The sequence below is a fragment of the Aotus nancymaae genome, unplaced genomic scaffold, assembly GCF_030222135.1.
Source record: "Aotus nancymaae isolate 86718 unplaced genomic scaffold, 86718_ANA_hifiasm-v0.15.2.pri h1tg000012l, whole genome shotgun sequence".
Classification (NCBI taxonomy): domain Eukaryota; kingdom Metazoa; phylum Chordata; class Mammalia; order Primates; family Aotidae; genus Aotus; species Aotus nancymaae.
This window is the reverse complement of record NW_026988423.1, coordinates 27968550-27993697: the sequence shown is the minus strand read 5'-3', so window position 1 is coordinate 27993697 and position 25148 is coordinate 27968550. Positions and strand designations below refer to the sequence as shown.

Below are 25148 nucleotides of genomic sequence, written 5' to 3'. Positions count from 1 at the left end.
TTGCTAGAGGTGGGGATAGGTGAGGAACAGTGTCAGCATGGACCATTATCAATAGAGTTTTACAAATATACAGAGCCTTGGAAGACATAGAAACACATTTCTGTTTCTCAGCCATCCCTGATCACCCTTGAATTCACAATCAGTAGCAACCTGTGACTTCAGATGCTCCATTACTCGGCCCTTTTTGGGTTTACTTTATCCACCCCTATAATAAAACAGGCAAGGTCTGGAAATCTCCCTGAGGTAGACAGGTTTGAGCCTAATAATTGCTGATATTAAAACAAGTATCATATGCAGCAGGCAAATTAAAATTTCTATCTGAAATTTGAGTCAGTATTCCAGGACCAAAAAGTACTTAGCCTGCCCTCGGGAACATCCAGGTTTAAAAAATATGTACCTATATATTGCAGGACACGGTGGCTCATGTCTGTATTTTTAGGAGGCTGAGGCAGGAGGATTACTTGAGGTCAGGAGTTTGAGACCAGCCTGACCAACATGACAAACCCCAGTCTCTACTAAAAATACAAATATTAGCTGAACATGGTGGCATGCACCTGTAATTCCTGCTACTCGGGAGGCTGAGACACGAGAATTGCTTGAACCCAGGAGGCAAAGGTTGCAGTGAGCCAGGATTGCACCACGGCACTCCAGCCTGGATGACAGAGTGAGACTCTGTCTCAATTAAAAAAAAATAGGGGCCAGGCGTGGTGGCTCACGCCTGTAATCCCAGCACTTTGGGAGGCCAAGGCGGGTGGATCACTTGAGGTCAGGAGTTCGAAACCAACCTGTCCAACATGGCGAAACCCCGTCTCTACTAAAAATGCAAAATTAACCAGGCATGGTGGTACATGCCTGTAATCCCAGCTACTCGGGAGGCTGAGGCAGGAGAATCGCTTGAACCTGGGAGGCGGAGGTTGTAGTGAGCCAAGATCGTGCCACTGCACTCCAGCCTGGGCAACAAGAGCAAAACTCCATCTCAAAAAAAAAAAAAAAACATAGGACCGGTTGCAATGGCTTACACTTTTAATCCCAGCACTTTGGGAAGCCGAGGTGGGCAGACCACAAGGTCAGGAGATCAAGACCATCCTGGCCAACATGGTGAAACCCCACCTGTACTAAAAACACAAAAAATTCGCCAGCCGTGGTGGAATCCCACTCTACCAAAAATAAAAAAAATTAGCCAGGTGTGGTGGCTGGTGCCTGTAGTCCCAGTTACTTGGGAGGCTGAGGCAGAAGAATTGCTTGAACCTGGGAGGTAGAGGTTGCAGTGAGCTGAGATCGTGCCACTCCACTCCAGCCTGGGCAACAGACTGAAATTCCATCTCAAAAATAAATAAATAAAATAAAATAAAATAAAATAAATAAATATACCCATATATACATATATACTTATATTTAATATATATTTATGTGTATTAGATATATACATATATTTATTAGAAAACATTTATGTGTCTGCATGTATATATTCTCCTGTATTTGTCCATTTTAACTGGATTAGGGGTTTGGAGTTATTTGCATACTGCCAATTGTTTCTTCTTAACCTTCTAAGGATACCATTGAACTGATCAAGACCATGAATATGAGTCATTTCCAAACTAGCCACCCAAAGAGGCCTTAAACTAGTTGTCAATTAGGACAAAATGTTCTAGGCCTCTAGATTCTCCATGACTATAGGGTACAAGGTCAGAAAAATGCACTGATAGTAACTTAAAAAATATCTAAATATTGAATTATTTACTTCAATGGTACCTGTGAAACACAAGACTGAACCTTCACTTCCCTACCCATTCTTCGAAAGGGAAGGCTGATGGTTCTACATCTAGCAAAGAGGGAAAAGAGAAGCAAAAGGCCTGGTTAGAAGAGAAGCCAAAGGCCAGGGCCAGAATTCCCCAGTCAACAAAGCCCCAGGCATCTGTGTCTGCTCTGTGAAATGAATGAAGTAGACCCTATATTGAGAGTAAATTGCTTCTGTTTTCCTAAGACAAAATGCCCATCCAACTCCATTTATTAAGGAAGGTCTTCTTTTTTTTATTGAGACAGTCTCACTCTGTCACCCAGGCTGGAGTGCAATGGCGCCATCTTGGCTCATTGCAACCTCCACCTCCTGGATTCAAGCAATTCTCCTGCCTCAGCCTCCCAAGTAGCTGGAATTACAGTTACCCACTATCATGCCCGGCTAATTTTTGTATTTTTAGTAGAGATAGGGTTTCACCATGTTGGCCAGGCTGGTCTCGAACTCGTGACCTCAGGTTATCCACCCACCTCGGCTTCCCAAAGTGCTGGGATTACAGGCGTGAGAGCCCCAACACCCAGCCAAGGAAGATCTCCTACTAGGAAAAATGTCCTTCACAAGATCTGGCTAATTGCCAGGATGACCAAATGTAACAGTTACTGCTGTCCTCTCCTTAGATGCACTTGTCATATTTTCATTATGTTTTTTCTTTAAGCTCTGTTGGACTTGATTGTCACATTTTAAAATTTTACATTTGTTCACAATAATTTGCACTGATTGCCTCACAGATGGCCAATAAAAATCAGTTGTTGGACTGGGTGCTGTGGCTCGCATCTGTAATGCAGCATTTTACGAGGCCAAGGAAGGAGGACTGCTTGAGGCCAAGAGTTCAAGACTAGCCTGGAAACCATAGTGAGACCCTGTCTCTATAAAAATCTAAAAAATTAACTAAGCATGGTGACACATGCCTGTAGTCCCAGCTACTCAGGAGGTCAAGGCAAAAGGATCACTTGAGCCTAGGAGTTAGAGGCTGCAGTGAGCTACAATCATGCCACTGCACTCCAGCCTGGGTGACAGAACAACACCCTGTCTTAAAAAAAAAAAATCTGGGCCAGGCACGGTGGCTCATGTCTGTAATTCCAGCACTTTGGGAGGCTGAGGTGGGCGGATCACCACCAGGTCAGGAGTTCAAGACCAGCCTGACCAACATGGTGAAACCCTGTCACTATTTAAAAAAAATAAAAATAAAAATAAAAAATCTGCTGTCGAACAAATGAATGAACAATAAGTAACTAGACTAAATCCTTCAAGAGAAGAAGCCAGCCACACCTCATGGCCAGCACATAGCAGCCAAGCAACAAGTGCTGGTGGGATTTGGGCTCTCCTCTCTCTGGCATCCTGAATGTGTAATGTGTCCCTCCAAATGGGAAGGGAGCAGGGGAGGTACAATCCAGTGAAAGCTTTTCACAGAAGCTGCTGCTTTCAAACAGTGGAGGCATGCTGAAACTGCTAGTTAAAATGTTTGGTCTTTATGTTTCATTTCCTGTGGATTTTAATTACCCACACTGCCAGCATGCATCCATAAGCCTCAGTATAATGTCAGATGCACACGTGTATGGTACAACAAAGAAAGGGGCATAAATTAAAAGTGACATGACACAACCTCTTTTTGAGTCTGGTTTCTAGCATTACTTAGCTGTATGGATGTGGGCGTATTTCAGAGTCCCCATTTCCTTAAGTGCCAGGTCGGCATACTCATTACATCTGCCCCATAGGATGCAGAAACAAATGAGGTAATAGATTGTCATGCCAGAAGCTTGTCACTGGACAGTCTGGTGTGTGCCAGGCATTGTGGTAAGTGCTACAGCAATTACAAAGAATAATTATACCCTGTCCTTTCCTTGGGAGAGCCCATGGCCTGGTAAATTGCTTTGAAAAGGTAAAGTGCTACCCAAATTAACAGATTGTGATAAATTGCTATTGTCTGCCTCATTTTCATTTGTGTCCATGTGAGTCCCATTCTCTGCCACTCTGATGGAAGTCTCCCAACAGCAGGTATCAGTATCCCCTCTTTCCTCTCTTCCTTCTTAAAGCCCAGTTCATAGTTCCACACTCTATGGTAGCTCAATAAATGGCATTCCCTGCCTGCTTTCCAGGCTGTCATTGCACTGGATAGCAAAGCGCCATTTCTGGCAGCTCTTTGGCTCTTGGCTTCTGTTAGTGTCAAGAGACTCCCACAAACACCAGGAGAACAACAGCTTTGGCATCTGACAGCTGCAGAGAGACCCAGATTAATCCTGTCATCTCCCAAGGTCTTACATGATGTCAGAGCAACAAATGCATCTGCATTCCAAAGTGTCCACACCAACTCCAGGGAAGTCCCACTGTCAATGGGAAGACAGTCAGCTTCCCACATTCAGCCACCAGCTCCTCCTCCCTCTCACATAGCTCTGCAAAGCAGGGTAGAAGTCACTTCTTTTACAACTCTTGATTTCCAAATTTTAGAAAACAAACCAATTCCCTTTCAGTAATGTGGCCAAATAATTTGCTTTTAAACAAATAGGGACTGATATTGCACTGATAATTTGCTGACAATATCTCTACCCCACTAGATAAGCCTTTGTAGGGCAGACACTATTTTGTTCACTATTGTTTCTGGTGTTAGGAACAGTATCTGGCATGTAGTACATGTTCAATAAACGTTTGTTGGATTAGTTGGTGGTGGGGGAGAGTGGAAAAATGCATATATTCCAAAATTGTCTTCTCCTGCAGGAGAAACAACTGTTGCCCTGACCTGGAATCAGAAGATGAGAAAAAGTATTGTGTTACCATGGCAACTACAGTTCCAAAAATAAATGCTCTTCAAAACTGTTATGGGTCTTTGGTGGGGGAAAATACTTAACTGCTGTTTGCAGACTATACCAGGGCCCAGGATCCACCATCAGACAAAATATTGTTCCCAATATGCTCGTGCTCTCTGAAGCCTCATTTTGGGAAAGACTGATCCCTCTCCACCTACCAACACCAAGTTTGGCTCCCCTGAATAGAGACTACCTTTAGAAGAACGGCAGTTTCTGGGTCAGGTATGGTGGCTCATGCTTGTAATCCAACACATTGGGAGGCTGAGGCAGGTGGATCCTTTGAGTCTAGGAGTTCAGGACCAGCCTGGGCAACATAGCAGGATCCTGTATCTACAAAAGGTAGAAAAAATTAGCCGAGCATAGTGGCTTGTGCCTGTAAGTCCCATCTACTCAGAAGGCTGAGGCAGGAGGATCACTTGAGCCTGGGAGGCTGAGGCTTCAGTAAGCCATGATTATGCCCCTGTGTTCCAGCTTGGGTGACAGAGTCAGACCCTGTCTCAAAAAAAAAAAAAAAAAAAAATTAACCAGGCATGGTGGCATGCATCTGTAGATCCAGATATTCAGGAGATCAAGATGTTAAGTCTGCAGTGAGTCAAGATCTCAGCAGCGATCTCCAGCCTGGGTCACAGAGTGAGACCCTGTCTCAGAAAAAAAGAAAAAAAAAAGGAGTGTCTGCTCTCTGCTCTCTGGGCACTTACTAAAGACACAGAACACAATTAAAACCAGAACAGAAACCAACAAACTTGAGACAAAGACACAAGCCAATACATAATAGTACAAATTTATATAAGTGGCATACAAAGGGGTAAGTATTCAGCTTCAAGAGGACTTCTTGCTTTGCAAAATGATTTATTATAGAATTCCATGAAAATTGAATTTCCTTAGAAGCTTTCATCATTTGATTATTTATTCATTCCCTAAATACATGTTTACTGAGCTCCTACTATGTTCCATGCAGAGAGCTTAGCAGGCACTAAAAAAACAAACACTGAATAAAACAAACTCTACCTTCACTGGTAGGATCTAGTAAAGGATACAATGTGAGCACGTCATCACACTTCAGTGCAGGATGCTTCAGAAACACAGACATAATGAAGACCTTAGTCAAGAAATATTCTCTAGAGGAAGGCTAACTAAACAAAGGAGAAGGCTTTATGGTGGCAAAGTAGGTCGATGTTATAAAAAAGGAATTCTGTCTGACGGGACAATGTCATGAAACCTGGAAATAAGAGAGCATCCCATTCAAGCAACTAAAAGGTCAAACTGGCTGGGGTAAAGCGCACAGAAGCAGCAGGTGGATGAAGCAGGAGGGGAACAGAAGTGAGGTCATGAAGACCCTTCTGGCTGCAGAGTGAAGACCCACAGGACGGGGGCTGTGATGGAGTCAGGATGCTTGTGTCATACACGTGAGAGTTGGCTATGGTGATGGAGCTGAGAAGGCAGGCTTGAGGAATGTTTGGTTTGGAAGGAGAGAAGCTTTGTGAAATCGAAAAGTACCAAGCCCCAGCGTAAGAAACAGAATGAAGAGAACTGGTTTGAAGGGGAAAATAATGAGTTCAATTACAAAAAAACAAGCTGAGTTTTGAAGAACATCCCAGTGGAAATGCCCATTAGTCAGTTGTAGATATAAGCCTCAGGCTCAGGAAAAATATGAGGTCTCAGACAGGAATAATTAAAGCCAAGAGAATGGATGGATGAAATCGCCCAAAGACAGTATATGGATTTGGAAGTAGAAAGGGGAAGCCAGGCATGGTGGCTCACGCCTGTAATCTCAACACTCGAGAAGCCAAGTGGGCAGATCACTTGAGACCAAGAGTATAAGACCAGCCTGGCCAACATGGCAAAACCCCATCTCTACCAAAAATACAAAAATTAACTGGGCGTGGTGGTGCACACACGAGAATCGCTTGCACCCAGGAGGCGAAAATTGCAGTAAGCCGAGATTGAGCCACTGAACTCCAGCCTGGGCAACAGAGCAAGACTGCCTTAAAAGTAAAGAAGAAGAAGTAGAAAGGAGAGGGTGTGAGAGAGAGGAAGAGGGAGGGCAGAAGGAGGAAAAGGAGAAGAAGGAGAAGTAAGAAGAAAGCTGGGGCCAGGCTTTGTGGATCACAGCTGGAAGCCCAACACTTTGCGAGGCCAAGGCAGGAGGACTGCTTGAGTCAAGCAGTTTGAGACCAGCCTGGGCATCATAACAAGACCCTGTCTCTATTTTTTTTTTAAATATAAATATAAAAGAAGAAACCTGGAGTCAGAATCTTAAGCAGGCCAACACTGAAGGGACACACAGATGAGAGCAGCCCTTAAACTATAAACACTAGGTTAAGATAACTATTGTGGAAGGTTTAAAAAAAAAAAACTAGGTTTACAGGCAGCTTTTCAGCACCCATCGATAGATCAGAACAGCAACATCTCATAAATAACCAAAGAAGCAATAAACCATTGTTCCAGCTTCCACTAACCAGAGAAGCAGACTCAGAGGCCCCATAGGTGGGCAAAAATGTCTTTGCTTTTATAAACTAATCAATGCATTAGCATAACGCTTTAGACACTTACACTTAATTTTTCCCAACAAGATGAAACAGAAATGTATACTCTCCATTTTATCATCTCACTGAGGCCCAGAGAGAGTGAGTAACCTGCCTAGGATCACAGAGCAAGAAAATTAGCAGAACCAGAGTCTCCAACCCATGCTGCTTCAGGACTGGTGCTGAGGCAGTCATCCTAGGAAAAATTATTACCCGGTCCCCACAGAATGAGGGGGCCAGCCTGAGTGTCATGACTCACTGCCTGAAGATACGGCTCCTTCCTGGACAAAGATGGGCTCCCTGAGAAACACAGTAAACTGAACACTTGGTCTGGTTGCTGGAGACCTGTATTCTAGGTGCATCTCTGTCACTGACCAGCGTCATGGCCCTGGACTTCTGTTTTCTCAAGGTTGAAATTTCACAAATCCCACCCACCAGGATGACTGGATTCTCTGAGAGACCTGTCTGTCTAACAGAAACAGGTGCTGACAGGTGGTAGCTGTGTGTGTGTGAAATAAGGCGAAGATTTGGTAAAATCAAGGCCCTAAACCCCTCTTCTCCTCTCCCACCCAGCAGATCCTGTCCGCAGGCCGATTTTTTTCATGCTTTAGTCTGAATGCCATATTCCACTGAAATAAACTTTTACATATCGATCTCACACACACTCAATTGGGAGCTCCCCAATGGAAAGATATTTGTATGCGTCTTTTCTTTTTTATTTTCTTCTCTTCTTCCTTCCTTCCCTCCCTCCCTCCCTCCTTCCTTCCTTCCTTCCTTCCGTTTTTTGTTTGTTTGTTTGTTTGTTTTTGAGACAGGGCCTTCCTCTGTCACCCAGGCTGGTCTCAAACTCCCTGGGCTCAAGTTATCTTCCCACCTCAGCCTCCCGAGTAGCTGGGACTACAGGCACCCACCACCACGCCCAGCTTGTATCCATTTTTGTATCCCAAGCACACAGCACACAGCACCAGGTTTCCAGTAAGTGCACAACAAGCGTCTGTTGACTTGTGAGAATTACCTCTCCTGAGTTATCTACATTTTCAGTCGCATCTCTCTGACATTGAAGCAAAAGGCATGTTAAGAGGCAATCCAAGCATGGAGAAGGCACTTCAGAGAGAGAAATTTTCAGTGTTCTGAGAACTTTCTGAATAGGTAGGCCACAGTCCTCTCTGCTCACCTCTAAGACAGCCCTGCCTTCTAAAATACATGGCTGACAGTGACTAAAAATTCTTCCAAGAAGTCTACAGAGGGCTGGGCATGGTGGCTCATGCCTCTAATCTCAGCACTTTGGGAGGCCAAGGTGAAAGGATCACCCAAGATCAGGAGTTCAAGATTAGCCTGGCCAACATGATGAAACCCCATCTCAACTAAAAATACAAAAATTAGCCGGGCTTGGTGGCACACGCCTGTAATCCCAGCTACTCGGTAGGCTGAGGTAGGAGAATCACTTGAACCTAGGAGGTGGAGATTGCCCTGAGCCGAGACTGTGCCACTGCTCTCCAGCCTGGGCCACAAAGGGATACTCCATCTAAAAAAATAATTAAAAATGAAGTCCACAGAGGCCCACAGACCCTACTAGAGAACCAGTGAGGTCCAAGGAATTGCTAGTACAAAGCCTGGATATTCCTCGGAATCTGGAAGCAACAGGCCAAGTTGAGCAACAATGAGTCTTGCGAGAAATGTTCTCAAGAATAAAGACCTACCAGGTATTCTTCCATCTTCACTAAAAACAAAACAAGAGAAAATGAGTTCCAACTGTACTGTGGGGGATTTCAGCTAGATCTTAGATAGAACTTTCCTAGTAGTATGTCTTGAAAACATGAAAAGTATTACCAAGAAAGACGGTGCAACCAATCCTCTTTCCTGGAGTCGTTTGGTCGTGGTGTTGTTGCTGTTTGTTTGTTTTGTATTTATTTTATTTTATTTTTATTTTTTTGAGACAAGTGTCACTCTGTTGCCCAGGCTGAAGTGCACTGGCACCATCCTGGCTCACTGCAACCTCTACCTCTTGGGTTAAAGCAGTTCTCCCACCTCAGCCTCCCAAGTAGCTGAGACTACAGGCACATGCCACCACACTTGGCTAATTTTCATATTTTGTGGTAGAGATGGGGTTTCACCATGTTGGCCAGGCTGGTTTCAAACTCCTGACCTAAAGTGATCTGCCAGCCTCACCTCCCAAAGTTCTGAGATTACAGGCATGAGCCACTGCGCCTAGCCCCAGGGTCTTTCTTTTTTAAAGTGAGATTTTCAGGTCAGGAAGATGTGGTTCATCAAAGACACTGGTGGAGAAAACACATGTTGTCGCCCAAGTTAAGGGCAAACTGTTCCAGGAGAAGCTCTATCCAGTACAGAATAACCTTTACAGTGCATTCCATCCAACCCTGATAATCAACAAAAAGGTCAGAATGAGCTCCAAAGTGTAATGACCCAGCCAGAAAATGAATGCTCTCTAGATTAAGGCAGATTGCTCCAAGGGATCAGCCTGGCACTCACTGACAGTCCTGGGGGCAAAAGGACAGCACAAGGTTAAGTGGCAGAAACACCTGATGGTACTCTTCCGTCTTGCAGAAGCATCTCAGCCTGATCCTTCTCTAGAAATAGTGCTTCAGAAATTTATCTTCCTCCTTATTTCATAGACTTCCTGTAATATGACATGAAATGTATTTGGTCTTTTCCTGGTTCTTGTCCCAGAACTCCTAAAACTCTTGGACTTTACTGAGTGACAGAAGTGTCTCTTGTTATTCATAATGAGCTCCATGGATAGCACCTGAGTTTATGCTAAGGAAATGACTTAGGATACAGCCCCTCGGGAGCCTCAAGATGGGGCCAGAAAGACCAAGAAAGACCAAGTGACCAGAGGGTTAGAAGGGAAGGTTGAATCTCTCAGCTCCACCCACAAACTTCCAGGAAAAGAGAAGGGGAGGCATGGCTGGAGATAAGCGCTATGAAAACTCTTAGACACGGAACTTTGCTGAGTTTCTGGGTTGCTGAACTCCTGCAGGTGTTGGGAGGGCAGCGCATCCAGGGCAAGCATGGGAGATCCATGCTCCATCTAACCCCCTGCAATACCTTATCCTATGTAAACCAAAACTATAATTCTAAACCCCCCAACTGACTGAGTGGACACTGCTTTAGGAGACCCAAGGTGACCCAAAGAAACCAAAAAAACTAATTCAGACCATGAACAGAAGTGGGGATTCAAACATGCCCCATTATCCTCTCCTCCCTGTGGAGTTCAGACAGAACTGACCAGCTTTAACAGGAAAACGTATTTTTTTTTTTTTAGAGACAGAGTCTCGTTCTATCACCCAAGGTAGAGTGCAGTGGTGCAGTCACAGCTCACTGTAGCCTTGACCTCCCAGGCTCAAGTGATCCTCCCACCTCAGCCTCCCAAAGTGCTGGGATTATAGGTGTGAGCCACCATGCCTGGCCAAAACAGATCTTAAAGGTGACAAAACAGACTCTGTAGCAGTAAGATATCACATTCCAACCTGACTCTAGCATAGTATCATGATAGATAAAGAAGGAAATTGAAATATTTTACCTCAAAATATGTTTCTTTGCTATATTTTGAAACGCCCCTGCAAAGCCATCATTTGTGGGGGAAAATTTGCATCTGTAAAGAATCTCTATAAACATAACTAGATTTTTGCCCTTCCAGACCTTCCTAATCCTGAAGAGATTAACTGAAAGTCTAGCACCTTTTAAAGGTCTGAATACAAAACACTGACCATCTATTGTCTCTAAGGGCAGCCATGTAGGAGACTTCATCTACATAGTAAGAACTTTGGTCTACACAACCCCTTATCTTAACCCAGACACTCTTTTCTATTGATTCCAGGTTTTAGATAATAACTTAACTCTTTTCTCAGTTGCCAATCAGAAAATCTTTGAATCCACCTATGACTGTAACACTACCTGCCCCCGCCACCCCCGCCACCCTATCCCACAGCTTCAAGTTGTCCCACCTTTCTGGACTAGACCAATGTATTCCTCACATGTATTGATTGCTGTCTTATGTCTCCCTAAAATGTGTAAAACCAAGCTGTAACCCAACCACTTTGCACACATGTTCTCAGAACCTCTTGGTGCCTTGGACTGTGCCTTGGGTCACTTGTATTTGACCCAGAATAAACCTCTTTAAACATTTTACAGAGTTTAGCTTCTTTCATCTACACCGATGTACCTCTGCATCTTATTATTGATCTGCATCCTTGATAATATCTTTTATTATGAGCCTATAAACGTAAGTATTTCCCTGAATTCTGTGAGCAGCTCTATCGGAGGCGTTTAAACCCTCAAGAGCAACTCCATCTTAAATAGGGGCTTGGTAAAATAAGGTTAAGACCTGCTGGGCTACATTCCCAGTAAGTCAAGGCATTCTTAGTCACAGAGTGAGATAGGAGGTTGGCACAAGATACAGGTCATGAAGACCTTGCTGATAAAACAGGCTGCAACAATGAAGCTGACTAAAACCCAACAAAACCAAGATGGCAATGAGAAGTGACCTCTAGTCATCCTCACTGCTGTATTCCCACCAGCCCCATGACAGTTTACAAATGCCATGGTGACGTCAAGAAATCACCCAATATGGTCTAAAAAGAAGAGGCATGAATAATCCACCCCTTGTTTAGCATATACTCAAGAAATAACTGGGCTGGGCACAGTGGCTCACACCTATAATCCCAGCATTTTGGGAGGTCAAGGAGGGCAGATCACTAGGGCAGGAGTTCAAGAACAGCATAGCCAACATGGTGAAACCCTGTCTTTACTAAAAATACAAAAATTAGCTGGCCATGGTGGCGTGTGCCTGTAATCCCAGTTACTCAGGAGGCTGACGAAGGAGAATTGCTTGAAACTGGAAGGCGGAGGTTGCAGTGAGCCGAGATCACACCACTGCACTCCAGCCAGGGTAAGAGCGAAATTCTGTCTCAAAAAAAAAAAAGAAAAGAAAAAGAAAAAAAAGAAATAACCATAAAAAGAGTAGCCATTCTTTCATTCCTTTATATTCTTTTTTTTTTTCTTTTTTGAGACGGAGTCTCGCTTTGTCACTCAGCTGGAGTGCAGTGGCTTAATTTCGGCTCACTGCAACTTCTGCCTCCTGGGTTCAAGTAATTCTCCCACCTCAGCCTCCTGAGTAGTGAGACTGCAGGTGCCTGCCACCACATCTGGCTAATTTTTGTATTTTTAGTACAGACAAGGTTTCACCATGTTAGCCAGGCTGGTCTCGAACTCTAGACCTCAAATGATCCACCCGCCTTGGCCTCCCAAAGTGCTGGGATTATAGGCATGAGACACCACACCCAGCCTTCCTTTACTTTCTTAATAAACTTGCTTTCACTTTGCACTGTGTACTCGCCCTGAATTCCTTCTCATGCGAGATCCAAGAACACTATCTTCGGGCCTGGATCGGGACCCCTTTCCAGTAATGGCTCGAGTAAATTAATTGAACCCTAAAAGGAAGTCAGGAACTCTGGTTTATAGTTGGTTGGTCAGAAGTATAGGTCTCAGATGCGACATGCCAAAAGAGAAAAAAATAAAAAGAAAAAGTAGAGATAGCTGTAACTTGTGATTGGCATCTAAAGTGAGGGCAGTCTTGTGGGACTGAGCCCTGAACCTGTGGAATCTGACACCATCTCCAGGTAGAAAGTGTCAGAATTAAATTGAGTTATAAGACACCCAGTTTGTGTCCACTGGAGAACTGCTTGGTGTGTATGGAGAAAACCCCCATGTTTGGTCACAGCCATGTTCTGTGTTGAGTGTGTAAGAAAGAAAAAACAGTTTGGTCTTTCCTTTAAAATTCTCTATCCTCAATGCATGGACCAACGCTCTCCCTTACCTTCTAGAAGTGCAAGGTACAGAAGAAAAAAGAAGTCTCTCAAATAAAAGGAAAATTTGAATGAGAAAAAAACGGCAGGAGATAATACACCAAATCTGCCGTTGATATAGCTGGGATATTTCTCCCCTCCAAGTATCATGTTAACTTTTTTTCTCTCTCTCTTTTCAGATAGGATCTCACTCTGTTGCCCAGGCTGGAGTGCAGTGGCATGATCATGGCTCACTGCAGGCTCAACCTCCCAGGCTCAAATGATCTTCCCACCTCAGCCTCTCAAGTAGCTGGGACTTCAGGTATGTGCCACCATGCCTGGCTAATTTTTTTTCTCTTTTTTTAATTTTTTTTTTCAAAGATGGGGTTTCACCATGATGGCCAGGCTGATTTTGAACTCCTGACCTCAGGTGATCCACCCACCTTGGCCTCCCAAAGTGCTAGGATTACAGGCATGAGCCACCGTGCCCAGCCTCTTTTTTTTCTCTTATAATAAAGATGGAGGTCTCACTATGTTGCCCAGGCTGGTCTCAAACTCCTGGGCTCAAGCAATCTTCCTTTCTTGGCTTCCCAAAGTGCTGGGATTACAGGTGTGACCCATCATGCCTGGCCCTGGCTAATTTTTTTAATTTTTTGTAGAGAAGGGGTCACTACGTTGTCCAGGCTGGCCTCCAGCTCCTCAACTTAAGTGGCAATCCTCCTGCCTTGGCCTCCCAAATTACTAAGATTACAGGTGTGAACCACCACACCTGGCCCACATGCTAAAATTTTGTCCCCAGGGTTGGAGGAGGACCTAGTGGGAGGTGTTTGGGTTGTGGGCGAGGATCTCCCATGAAAGACTTGGTGCCATTCTTTCAAGAGTGAGTGAGTTCTCATTCTTAGTTCTTGCAAGATCTGGTTGTTAGAAAGAGCCTGGCACCCTCACCTCTCTTCCTTGCTACTTCTCACCATGTGACAAGCCTGCTCCCCTGTATTAGTTCACTTTCACACTGCTGATAAAGGCATTCCTGAGACTGGGAAATTTACAAAAGAAAGGTTTATTGGACTTACAGTTTCACATGGCCGGGGAGGTCTCACAATCATGTTGGAAGGTGAAAGGCACATCTCACGTGGTGGCAGACAAGAGAATAGAGCTCGTGCAAGGAAACTCCCATTTTTTTGTTTGTTTGTTTGTTTGTTTGTTTTGGAAACTCCCATTTTTAAAACCATCAGATTTCAGGAGACTTATTCACTATCCTGAGAACAGCATGGGAAAAACTTACCTTTATCATTCAGTTACCTCCCACCAGGTCCCTCCTACAGCACGTGGGAATTCAAGATGAGATTGAATTGGGTGGGGACACAGCCAAACTATATCATCCCTCATTTGCTTTCCACCATGAATGGAAGCTTCCTGAAGTCAGAAGCAGATACTGCACCATGCTTCTCATGCAGCCAGCAGAACCCTGAGCCAAATAAACCTCTTTTGTTTGTAAGTTACCCAGTCTCAGGTGTCACTTTATAGCCACACAAACAGACCAATATACCCCCTAATAAATGGGTTAACATGATAAAATTATATTTTCCTCTTTCCTACTGTCCAAAAGTTTACGATTAACTAGCTATTTTATTAGATACAATATCCTGACTTTTTTTTTTCTTTTGAGACGGAGTCTCATTCAGCCACCCAGGTTGGAGTGCAGTGGCATGATCTTGGCTCACAGCAACCACTGTCTCCCGGGTTTAAGCAATGCCCTGTCTCAGTCTCCTGAGTAGCTGGGATTACAGGTATCTGCCATCATGCCCAGCTAATTTTTGTATTTTAGTAGAGACAGGATTTCAGCATGTTGGCCAGGCTGGTCTTGAACTGCTGACCTCAGGTAATCTGCCCGCCTCGGCCTCCCAAAGTACTAGGATTATAGGCGTGAGCCACTGCACCCAGCCGCATTGACTTTTACAGCATAAAAAATGATTTTTTGTGTTTACTTCGGCAGTACATGCACTAAATTTTCTTTCAATTTTTTTTTAAGACAATAAGCTTGAAGACTCTTGGAGAGTCTCAAAAATGTGTCACTAAACTATCCATTACCTTTCCTAATTGCTGGGAAAGGAAAAATATTGTAAGGGTTACCATCCCCAAACTGGGCCCCCACTTCTAAGAAAATCATTTTTCTATGGCTGCCAAAAGAAGGGCAAAAACCAAATAGATTGTTTATTGTTTATCTAGTCCTCCCCCTCAGCCCCATCATTTCCTGGATAAACTCGCCAATCAGAAGCAGCAAGACTGAAAAATCTCTGTGGTCAGATGGTGGAGGGAAGAGGCACGAGGCTGGGTGGGCAAACAGCCTTGACCACAGTGATGTGCTGAGAGGGAGAGACCTTAAAAAGAATGAGGCTGCTGCTGCAGAGATATGACAGGTCTGTTAGAAATTGGTGGAGGTTTCAGGTCAGAGGTCTGAGTTTCAGCTCTGACCCCGCACTGCCTCTGTTACGTGCCTGGTCATCTCATTTCTCCATCTCATGTACAGATCAGGATTGGAGAAATGGAGTCTCATCTCAGCTCGAGTATGTGCAGAGGACACAGAAGGTCTTCACACCCTTTGACTAACTGGATGCGTCAGGGTCTTAAAGGAAAAATCTATGGTTTTCTTTATTCCTCCCTTTTTCCACAAAGGGACTAAAAGCACGACCACATTTTCCTAGTAAGGATTTTGAGCTATAGTATAATATGTGAATTGAAAATCCAGATATGTGGTCTGAAAACAAAAAGGACATTTTTAAAAAGGAGTACCTTTAGGAGTTTGTCGCCTATGGTGGCATGGGGTGGCCGGCTACTGCCTGACATCTCCTTACCAGCTGAGGCATCACCACCCTGCTTCTCCTCTCCCACTGGAAAACCCACATTTGATTTTCTGTTCTGAATCCCCAAGAAAAGCTTTACCTCTCCTCTGAGAGGACACTTCCTTCCAGGCTCCAGTCACAGAGGAAGAGCCCATAGACTCCTGACCCCCAAGTCAATGAGAAGCTGTGTCCCTCTTCACACCAGGAACAACAGCCCTTGGCAAGTCACCACGCTGATATGTGCTACGGAGAAAAGAATCTCAAGAGGGTAAAGACCCCAGGAACAACCCTCAGACTTTATCAAGCTCTTGTACACACAGCAGGCAACCCAGCAACCACCTCCAGGCTCTCGGGCCAGCCTTGGCTCCAGCTAACCACCTGCTTCAGGGCCAGCAGTGTGTCCACTGGGGTCAGGAAGAAAATTCCCCACTGGCAGCTTAGCCATTCAGACTCCTTAAGTTCTGCGTTACCCTAGAAGCAATTATCAGTGACCAGCATAGCAACTGGAGGATACATAATACCTGGGAGAAACGCACCAACTAGGGCAGAATGATCACCTGTGCATCTGCCCCATGTTCATACCAGCCCCTTGCCTGATGTGTAACTGGCACCCTCTGAGTGCATAACCACCATGGAAATTTTCAAAATACCAACTCCCACAGAGGAAGCTGGCCAGTATGAAATCAGCCCACAGGGTTCCATCTCCACCATCTCAGTTTCCACAAATTGTTTTAATCTAGAAACCACATCTACAGCCAAGAGCTAGCTGCTTCTCACGGAGGAGGCCACCTAGACCATCAGCAGCAGGATCCTCACACCTCTCTGCTTCCCACAACCCTCACACGCATCTCATCAATGGCCACCCGACAGTCCACATTCCTACCTTCCTTCAGAACCTCCCCCTCCACATCCACATCTACACATTCTCAAGCATGGGAGGGCCGACTGCTTCCAGCCCCTGCGGGGATAAGACAGTGGAGCTGTAATGAGCTGAGGCTTTGGAATCAGGACAGGGTTCAAATTCCAGTCTTGCTTCTGTTTGACCAGGAGAGTGTTAATCTGGGGACCGAGGCATTGTTGTGAAGATTAAATGTGAAAATGTATTTAAGGCTGCTTAGCAGAAAACTTGGCACAAAGTAAGACCAGTCCCTGCCCTCAAGGAATTATGAATCTGGTGGAAGTTTTTGCCAGTTAACCTTACCCAGCACTGATTACTTACTTAATCCACTGACCAATCGCAGGTCTCTTTTGCACCTGTTGTTCGCTTTGTGTTAAGAAGGATGTGAGTTTTCTCTCTCCCACACTTCCTGTGCTTCTCATACATAGCAGGGCACACACAGAGCAGAGGAGCTACGCCAATAGTGACAGGCTGAGGGGGAGAGCATTCAGATGCACGAAATCACCCTGCTCTCCTGGAAATGGAGCTGAAACCCGAAGCAAGTCTCCCTCCAAAGGTCAAAGGAAGGAGATGAAGAATCAAGATAAATATACCAATGCTGTATATTCATTACAGGCAGACCACACGCCAGCTAGGCTGGCACCAGAGAGATGACCTAGCCTAGCAGGCTGGGCACAATCAGTTAGTGGCACTACCAGTGGTCAGACATGGAGCTAAGTGGAAACCCTAAGGCCCTCTACTCTCTAGCCGCCGGCCTGCTAGACTGTGAGCAATCATGATGGGGTAGGCATATTATGTAGAAGAAGGGACATAATAGCCAGGAAAAAGATGGTGCAAAAGATAATAACAGTGAGGGTGCCCTGGGCAGACACACAGAGGGGTGCTTCTGCATCCCCTAGAAAGAGCTTGCAGTTAGCCACCACCCAACCCACTCACCAGTCGTCAGCTTTCCCTTCCCCCTCCAGAGAGTGATGACAAGAAGACATCCTGGGAGATGTGGCTCCATTCAATTTCTGACTTTTCTGAACCCAGCAATTCAGAGAGGGGTTCCAATCCTCAGTTTGAGTTCTGAACAATCACCACAATCAGTTTTGGCCAAGGGAGTTAAAAAGACATGTGAGTGTTAATACTAAGAGCCTTCCTCATCAGCTTCAGACTACACTATTCCCTGAGCTCAGAGGGCAACACGGCCAACAAAAAATCTGTGCCGTCTTACGTTCAATGGTAGTTAAGATGATGCTTTGCAGTTAGACCACTGAAAGAAAAGAGCAAGACTCCAGGCCTTCACCTCCTCCCCACTGCACAGAACAGAAGAAACTAGTTGCTTCAAGTCCCACTCTGAGAGTGCCTCTCTCAAGCTCCAGAATCTACAATAGCTTTCCATTGAATTGACTCCTCATTGCCTATGAAGCACTCTGTATATTGGATCTCAATACCTGTTTGATGGCTGAGTGATTCATTGAAATTCAAACTCTTTGACATCAGTCATCTTTGATCTGTCAGACTCACCACCTTTATTTTTCCATATTCCTCAACAAGATCACTTTTGGTCATCCATATCCATCTTGAAGCCAGTATATCCAAACTGCTTTCACCTGTAGGCATTTGTTACCCCTTCAAAACTCAGCTCTCTATAGATCAGTGGTTGTCTAGGGCTGGGGAAATGGGACAGAGAGGGCAAAGGTGCTAGCTAAAAAGTAAGAGTTTCTTTGTGGGGCGACAGAAGTTTTTTAAAACTGACTGTGGTGATGGTTGTACACAGCTGAGAATATACTAAAAACCATTGAATTGCATACTTTAAATAAGTGAATTATATATTGTATAAATTATATCTCAATAAACATGGTTTTGAAAATTCAGCTCTGTACTCATCTCCTTTTGGAAATTTTCCTACACTCATGAATAAAAAGAATTCCCCTTTAAACAATAGAGAAAAATGAATCATTTATTTACTCATTATTAATCATCAACAAACATCTATAGATCTATAGATCACTGTAAGAGGTCAGGTACAGTGCTATGAAGATACAAAGATGAACACGATTGGTCTTGGAGCATTCAGTGAATACTGGAAACTTAGTAAGCCATGCTATCTCTACCATTTTTTCCACTTCTTTCTTCCTAGGGTTTAAGAAGAAAGGAGTCTCCTGATCCTCTTTATATTTTCAACTTTGTTCAGTGAAAATCTGCAAGCTTGAGCTTCAAGTCAGTGACAAGTAAAAAAAACTAAATACATAGGCCGGGCATGGTAACTTGTGCCCATAATCCCAGCACTTTGGAAGGCCAAGGCAGGCGGATCATCTGAGGCCGGGAGTTCGAGACCAGCCTGACCAACATGGAGAAACCTTGTCTCTACTAAAATTACAAAATTAGCCAGGCAAGGTGGCGCAAGCCTGTAATCCTAGCTACTCAGGAGGCTGAGGCAGGAGAATCGCTTGAACCCAGGAAGTGGTCGTTGCACTGAGCTGAGATCACACCATTGCACTCCAGCCTGGGCAAAGAGCGAGACTCTGTCTCAAAATAAATAAATAAACAAAAATTGAAATAAATTCACAAGCTATGGCCCGCTCATCTGCTTAACTTCTACCACATCAGACTGAATTCCATAGCAAGCCTGAAAGGTGTTTTCTCTGTTTTGGAGGGGTACAATTGGGGTGGGGAATGTGGAGACATCCTGCTGGACCTGGTATGCTAATCCTCCCTAATCCAGCCCAGAGCAGAGCCATTTTCCAACCATCATTTCCAAATCCTGAATTGTGTGAGGAGGCTCAGGTGCTGCTCCAGGACATGTGAGTATGTAACCTCATACTCTTAAGCAAACATCCATTCCATGTGAGAGACTCACAGAGTAATGACATAAGCCTTCACCCTTGAACAGCAAGAGGAAGTTTGCAAAACATTTTCACATGCACTACTCTTGAGACTTCCCATTAACCCACAGATATCCTCTTCTGAAAATGAAGAAGGTGAAACTCATGGAGGTAAAGTGAAATGCTCAAGCTAATCTCCATAGCTAATCGATGATAGAACTTAAATGTAAAGCTGTCTTCTGACATTAAGTCCAACGTTCCCTGAACTGAGTTCAAGTAATTCTTGTGCCTCAGCCTCCTGAGTAGCTGGAACTACAGGTGTGCACTACCATGCCCAGCTAATTTTTGTATTTTTAGTAGCAACAGGGTTTCGCCATGTTGCCCAGGCTGGTCTCAAGCTCCTGGCCTCAAATGATCTGCCTCCTTGGCCTCCCAAAGTACTGGGATTACAGGCGTGAGCTACCACACCCCACCACCAATTCCTTTGCAGGTCACTTGGTATCTACAAGCACCTATTTGCTTGATTGCTTCTTTTCTTGGAAAGAAGTCTTTCAACTTCAAGGCCTAAAAATGAGGGGACTTTGTTTTACACACAATCCAAATAGAGTCCAACAGGAGGCAGTATAACAGTGGTTAAGAGTAGATGTGAGTTACACAAATTTGGATTTGAATCCAGAATCTGCCTTTTCAGATACATAAGTTCTCTTTTTTTTTTTTTTTTTTTTTTTTGAAGATGGAGTCTTGCTCTGTTGCCCAGGCTGGAGTGCAGTGGCACGATCTCAGATCACTGCAACCTCACCTCCTGGATTGAAGAAATTCTCCCGCCACAGCCTCACAAGTAGCTGGGACTACAGGCGCATGCCACCACACCTGGCTAGTTTTTTTTTATTTTTAGTAGAGACAGGGTTTCACTGTGTTGCCCAGGCTGGTCGCAGACTCCTGAGCTCAGGAAATCTGCCCACCTCAGCCTCCCAAAGTGCTGGGATTATAGGCATGAGCCACTGTGCCCGACCAATACATATGTTTTTCCTATCCAAAAGCCAACATTTAAAATACCAGCCTGTAGTACACCTAGGTGAAAATCCTGCCAAATTTTAAGGATATGTCCCCAACTCCAACAGAAATTAAGGTTCCACTACACACTTAGATAACTCTCAAAACCAGGAATACCTTCCCAAATCTAACCAAGTCTACTGTCATCCACATCCTAGCCAGGATGCAAGACTTTTTTTCTCCAAACATACACACATCCACACACCCACCCACACACATACACAACATATATACCTTTTTTTTAAGAGTTGGGCAGATCTCACCATGTTTTCCAGGCTGGAATGCAGTGGCTATTCACAGGCACCATCATAGCTCACTAAAGCCTTGAACTCTTGGACTCAAGTGATCCTCACACCACAACCCAAGTAGCTGGAGTACAGGTCATATCATTGCACCTGGCTCTTTTTACCATATTTTGTCCTCAGTATATATGGGAGAATCTCACGGTCAAAAGAAGATCTGTTTTAGGCTCTTTTACATTTGAGGGAAAAGCCAATAAGCCGTAACAAACTACTTTAATTAATTAATTAATTAATTAATTTGAGATGAAGTTTCACTCTTGTTGCCCAAGCTGGAGTAAAATGGCATAGTCTTGGCTCGCTGCATCTCCGCTTCCCGGGTTCAAGCAATTCTCATGCCTCGGCCTCTCGAGTAGCTGGGATTACAGCCACCTACCACCACGTCAAGCTGATTTTTTGTATTTTTAGTAGAGACAGGTTTTCACCATGTTAGCCAAGCTGATCTTAAACTCCTGACCTCAGGTGATCCTCCTGCCTCAGCCTCCCCAAGAGCTGGAATTACAGGTGTGAGCCACCACAGGTGTGAGCCACCGTGCCCAGCCTGACTAACTAACCACTTTAGTTTAAGGTTAGCTCCCACCAAGCTTGCCCCATTTCCCTCTACTCTGTGAAAAGGGTAGCAGGATGAAGAACCAAAGAGAAAGAACTGCTATCCCCAGGGTCCACAGAAATCCCTAGAACAAAGCTTAATATCTGCACCTGCAGATAGAACCATGCTGTTGTTGCAAACAGAAAAGAGAAACTCCGGATGGCCCAGAGGGCCCATCTTCCGCACAGCCGATCCCACTCCTCAGTCTCCCCGCGGAAAGACACACAGCTCTTCCTGTTTCTCCTGCCACTCTTTACATTGTTCCCTTCAGCCAGTCTTATGCACCCAACCTCATTCCTTTCCTGCTGTTTTCTACTACCCATCTGTATTTGTCATGGTGTCAGCCTCTTCTTTCAAGAAGTCTTCCTCTACTTCTCCAGAACTCTCTTTTCTAGCACAATCAGTACCACACAGCACAGTATGTTTTCCAATGGCTCCCGCAGGTCTTCATTTTTTTTCTTTTTTGAGACAGAGTCTCATTCTGTTGCCTAAGCTGGAGTGCACTGGCATGATCTCAGCTTACTGCAGCCCCCACCTCCCGGGTTCAAGTGATTCTCCTGCCTCAGCTTCCCAAGTAGCTGGGATTACAGGAGCTGGCCACCACGACCAGCTAATTTTTGTACTTTAGAGATGGGGTTTCACCATGTTGGCCAGAGTGGTCTCAATCTCCTGACCTCAAGTGATCCACATGTCTCAGCCTCCCAAAGTTCTGGGATTACAGGCATGAGCCACTGTGCCCAGGTGTTCATTTCTTATGCAAGCGTCCTCACATCTTCCTTCTCAACCTCTTACTCTACCTATCCTTCTCTTATACCCTCGTCAACACCACCACCATTAGCTGTTATTAGACTGAGCTCACAGAAATACTCGGTAAGTACTTACTGAATTGAGATTAATGTAATTGAACACACTGGGAGAAGGAATTCCAGGGAAGGTGATCACTGACTGACTCAGTGGCTCCGCACAAGAACACAAATCCATTAAGAGACAGGGCCCTAGAGTCTCACAGTAAATGTGTAGGATTTGTGGTACCAATGAACCAGTGAGGACTCCCTGCACTCCACCAGGCAAGAGGCTTGGCTCAGACACAACTCCCTGAAGCGCCAGTCCTGACCAAGGCTGTGTAGAGCTGCTCTATGGGGCCCTGCACCAATTCTCCACGTGAGGGAAGCTCACACTTCTCCTATTACCAAGATGCCACATTAACCTAGGCAAAAAAATAGCTGGTACAAACCACAGTGTTGCAGGCCAGGTATCGATGTCTAAAGACTCTGATGTGGTAGGAAATGTGACTCAACTCGATGTAAATCCTTCACTTCCACACATGTGAGCCAGTTCAAGCAATGCAGTGTGGTCAAACATAAAATAAGATTGAAATGGAGTTCAGAAATATAAGCCACTTAACCGTTCTCTGGCCTTTTGCTATCTGCGCCTGTAGAAAGGGAGCCATAGTAATACCTACCTCAGAGAGTTTGCGTAGTGATGAAATCTGGAAGCACACGAAATGCTCAACATAGTGGCCTGCACACGGTAAGGGCTTGATAACTATTAGTTGCTGTTATTGTTATTATTTATTTCGCTGTGAGGATCAAGGGAGAGGGAATGTAGCATGAAGCCCCACGTAAACGTGTCGTGCAACAATGAAGCCCCTCACCCTGGGTTGGGTGGCACGTGTGGAAGCTGAATGCCACCATCCCTGGGGCCACGCGCAGCGCCCGGCCGAAGCGCCTCTGGTGACGGGCTCCTGCTCTCCCCCAGGACGTTTCCTCCAGGATGCCCCGGGGCCCTGGACGGCTCTGGAGAGGACGGAACGGGGGAAGGGGAAGAGACGGGCGGAACCGGGACGTACCTGCTTTCACTGCACTCCTTCCGCTCCCTCACCCTCAGCCACTTGCGGAGGAGGAAGCGTTTTCGGCGCGGGGACGCGCTGGGTGTGGAGCAGTTGGACCACGGGGTGTCCTCGTCGCTGGAGGGCGTGATCTCGATGGACGGCAGCTGCAGGAACTCCTTGCCGGGGGCCAGGACGCCGGGCAGGTCCCGGGCCAGCCCCGCCTCCAGGCTCTGCTCCTGCACGTTCTTCATGCGGCGCATCTTGAAGCGCCGGCGGCGAAGCGTAGGGGTCGACGAGCTGGACCAGACCGGGCTGCCCTCGGGCGCGCCCTGCGGCTCGGGCACCTGCAGGGCGGGCAGCGGCCGGTTCTCCATCATGTTGGCCGCCGGCATGGGGCCCGTGGCCTCCGCGCTCGCCCTTTGCCCTCCGCCAGCGGCTCCGTTCCCGTCTCGCGCTGGCTGCTCCCCACCCCCGGCCCGCGGCGGCACACTGCCCTCTCCAGGGGCCGGAGGAGCAAGTTCCTTTCCCGGAGCGCAGCGAGGAAGGGACGCGAGGGGACGCGGCGTGGCGCGCCGCCGCCAGGAGTCTAACTTTTCGGAGCGCGAGTCCTCCAGGCCGTCAGCCGCCGCCGAGGCCACCGGGCGGAGCGGGAGCCGCCTGCCAGCCACCCGGCCGCCCTCCTGGGGCTCCCCTCGCGCGCCCGCTTGTTTTTCTTCCGCTGCTGGCGTCTTTGCCTTAGCGGGACTCGGCAGCCCGGGGCCCCAAGGGGCGGCGCAGCAAACTCTCAGAGGTTTGCTTTCAGCAGACCAGGTTGGGGAGCCGGCTTGGCGCTGCAGGGAGGTAGAGAGCGGGAGGAAGAGACAGTGGTAGGAGGGAAAGGGAGAGAGAGAGAGAGAGGAAGCGAAACACTGGATAAAAACAAAAAAGGAGAAGGAGGAGCGGGGGCTGGGGGCGGGGTGGGGGGGCTATACTGAATGGGCTCGCCCTGGCAGCAACCGCTAGTGTAACTGTAAATGGAATCCCTCGGGGAGGGACTCTACCTCCGAGTAAAGGCTGCTCCAATCAGCCTAGTGAAATAGGATCACAAACCAAACTTTCTCAAGGCAACGATTGGCTAGGCAGCTCCCATTAGACGAAGTCTGCTATTTCTTTGAGGGGCGGGGGTGCAGAGAAAGAGGAGTCAATGAATTCAGTCCTCACTCTCTCAGGCCACCCATGATACAGGGTTGAAGGAAAGTGAGGAGACTTTTCAACTAGATCTTTTCTCCTAAGAAAGGCACTTTGAATTATTTGGGGTGTGGGTGGTGGCACTGGAGGCTAGCAGTCACAGGAGGAAAGCAAGGTTGCTGGAGGCTGCTTCCAAAATGACAAGCTGAGAAGAGAGAACAGTTCTGCGGCGGCGTGAGCTGAGGACACCAGACATGACATGCCAAGTAAAGACAGACAATAGGGTCTGAGAGACAAAGGACACAGGACCAGTAAGGAAAATGGGGCTGAGCCCTGCACCTGAGCCAGCTGCCAGTACCATAGCCACGTCCTGAGCAAAGAATGAAATGAGAGGGGTCGGTGAGCACCCGCAAAGCAATGCATCCAACAGAGTCCCAGGGAGTTGAGTGTACCCCCCCCTTACATTCCTGAGGGCTTATGCAATTGTGCTTCAGTCTGCCATGGACTGACTGGGTCACAGAGTCCAGAATGTCCTCATGTTATGGGACCTAGTAAGTCTGGGTCAGTCCTGGTAGCATCCCAAGATGTGCTGAACCACACTCACTCTCTAGACCCAGGCCCTAAGAGATCAACCCTAGAACTGATCCACCCTATTTAGGTTCTCTCTGTGGCGACTGAGTCTAACCCAGCCCAGCTCCTAGAGCAAGGCTGTAGCACCCATTCTTCTCCTTCATCC

The 25148-nt window shown here is 46.1% G+C and overlaps 1 protein-coding gene across 3 annotated transcripts in view; it reads right to left on the bottom strand.

The window, feature by feature from the left end:
- The window catches only part of GRAMD1B (GRAM domain containing 1B), a 214420-nt gene that overhangs the window by 179114 nt on the left and 10158 nt on the right, over positions 1-25148 (bottom strand). Inside the window, exons 1-2 of one of the 3 annotated variants that reach the window (XM_064375518.1) lie at positions 23264-23637; positions 16660-18862 (exon numbers count right to left, since the gene is read on the bottom strand). The exons of 1 other annotated variant lie outside the window; for it this stretch is intronic. In XM_064375518.1, coding sequence (XP_064231588.1) covers positions 18829-18862; positions 23264-23637 — 408 coding nt within the window. In that variant the 3' untranslated portion in view covers positions 16660-18828. Of the gene's footprint in view, positions 1-16659; positions 18863-23263; positions 23638-25148 lie in introns of those variants that run through there. One more of the 3 variants, XM_012470248.2, reaches the window with a different exon arrangement.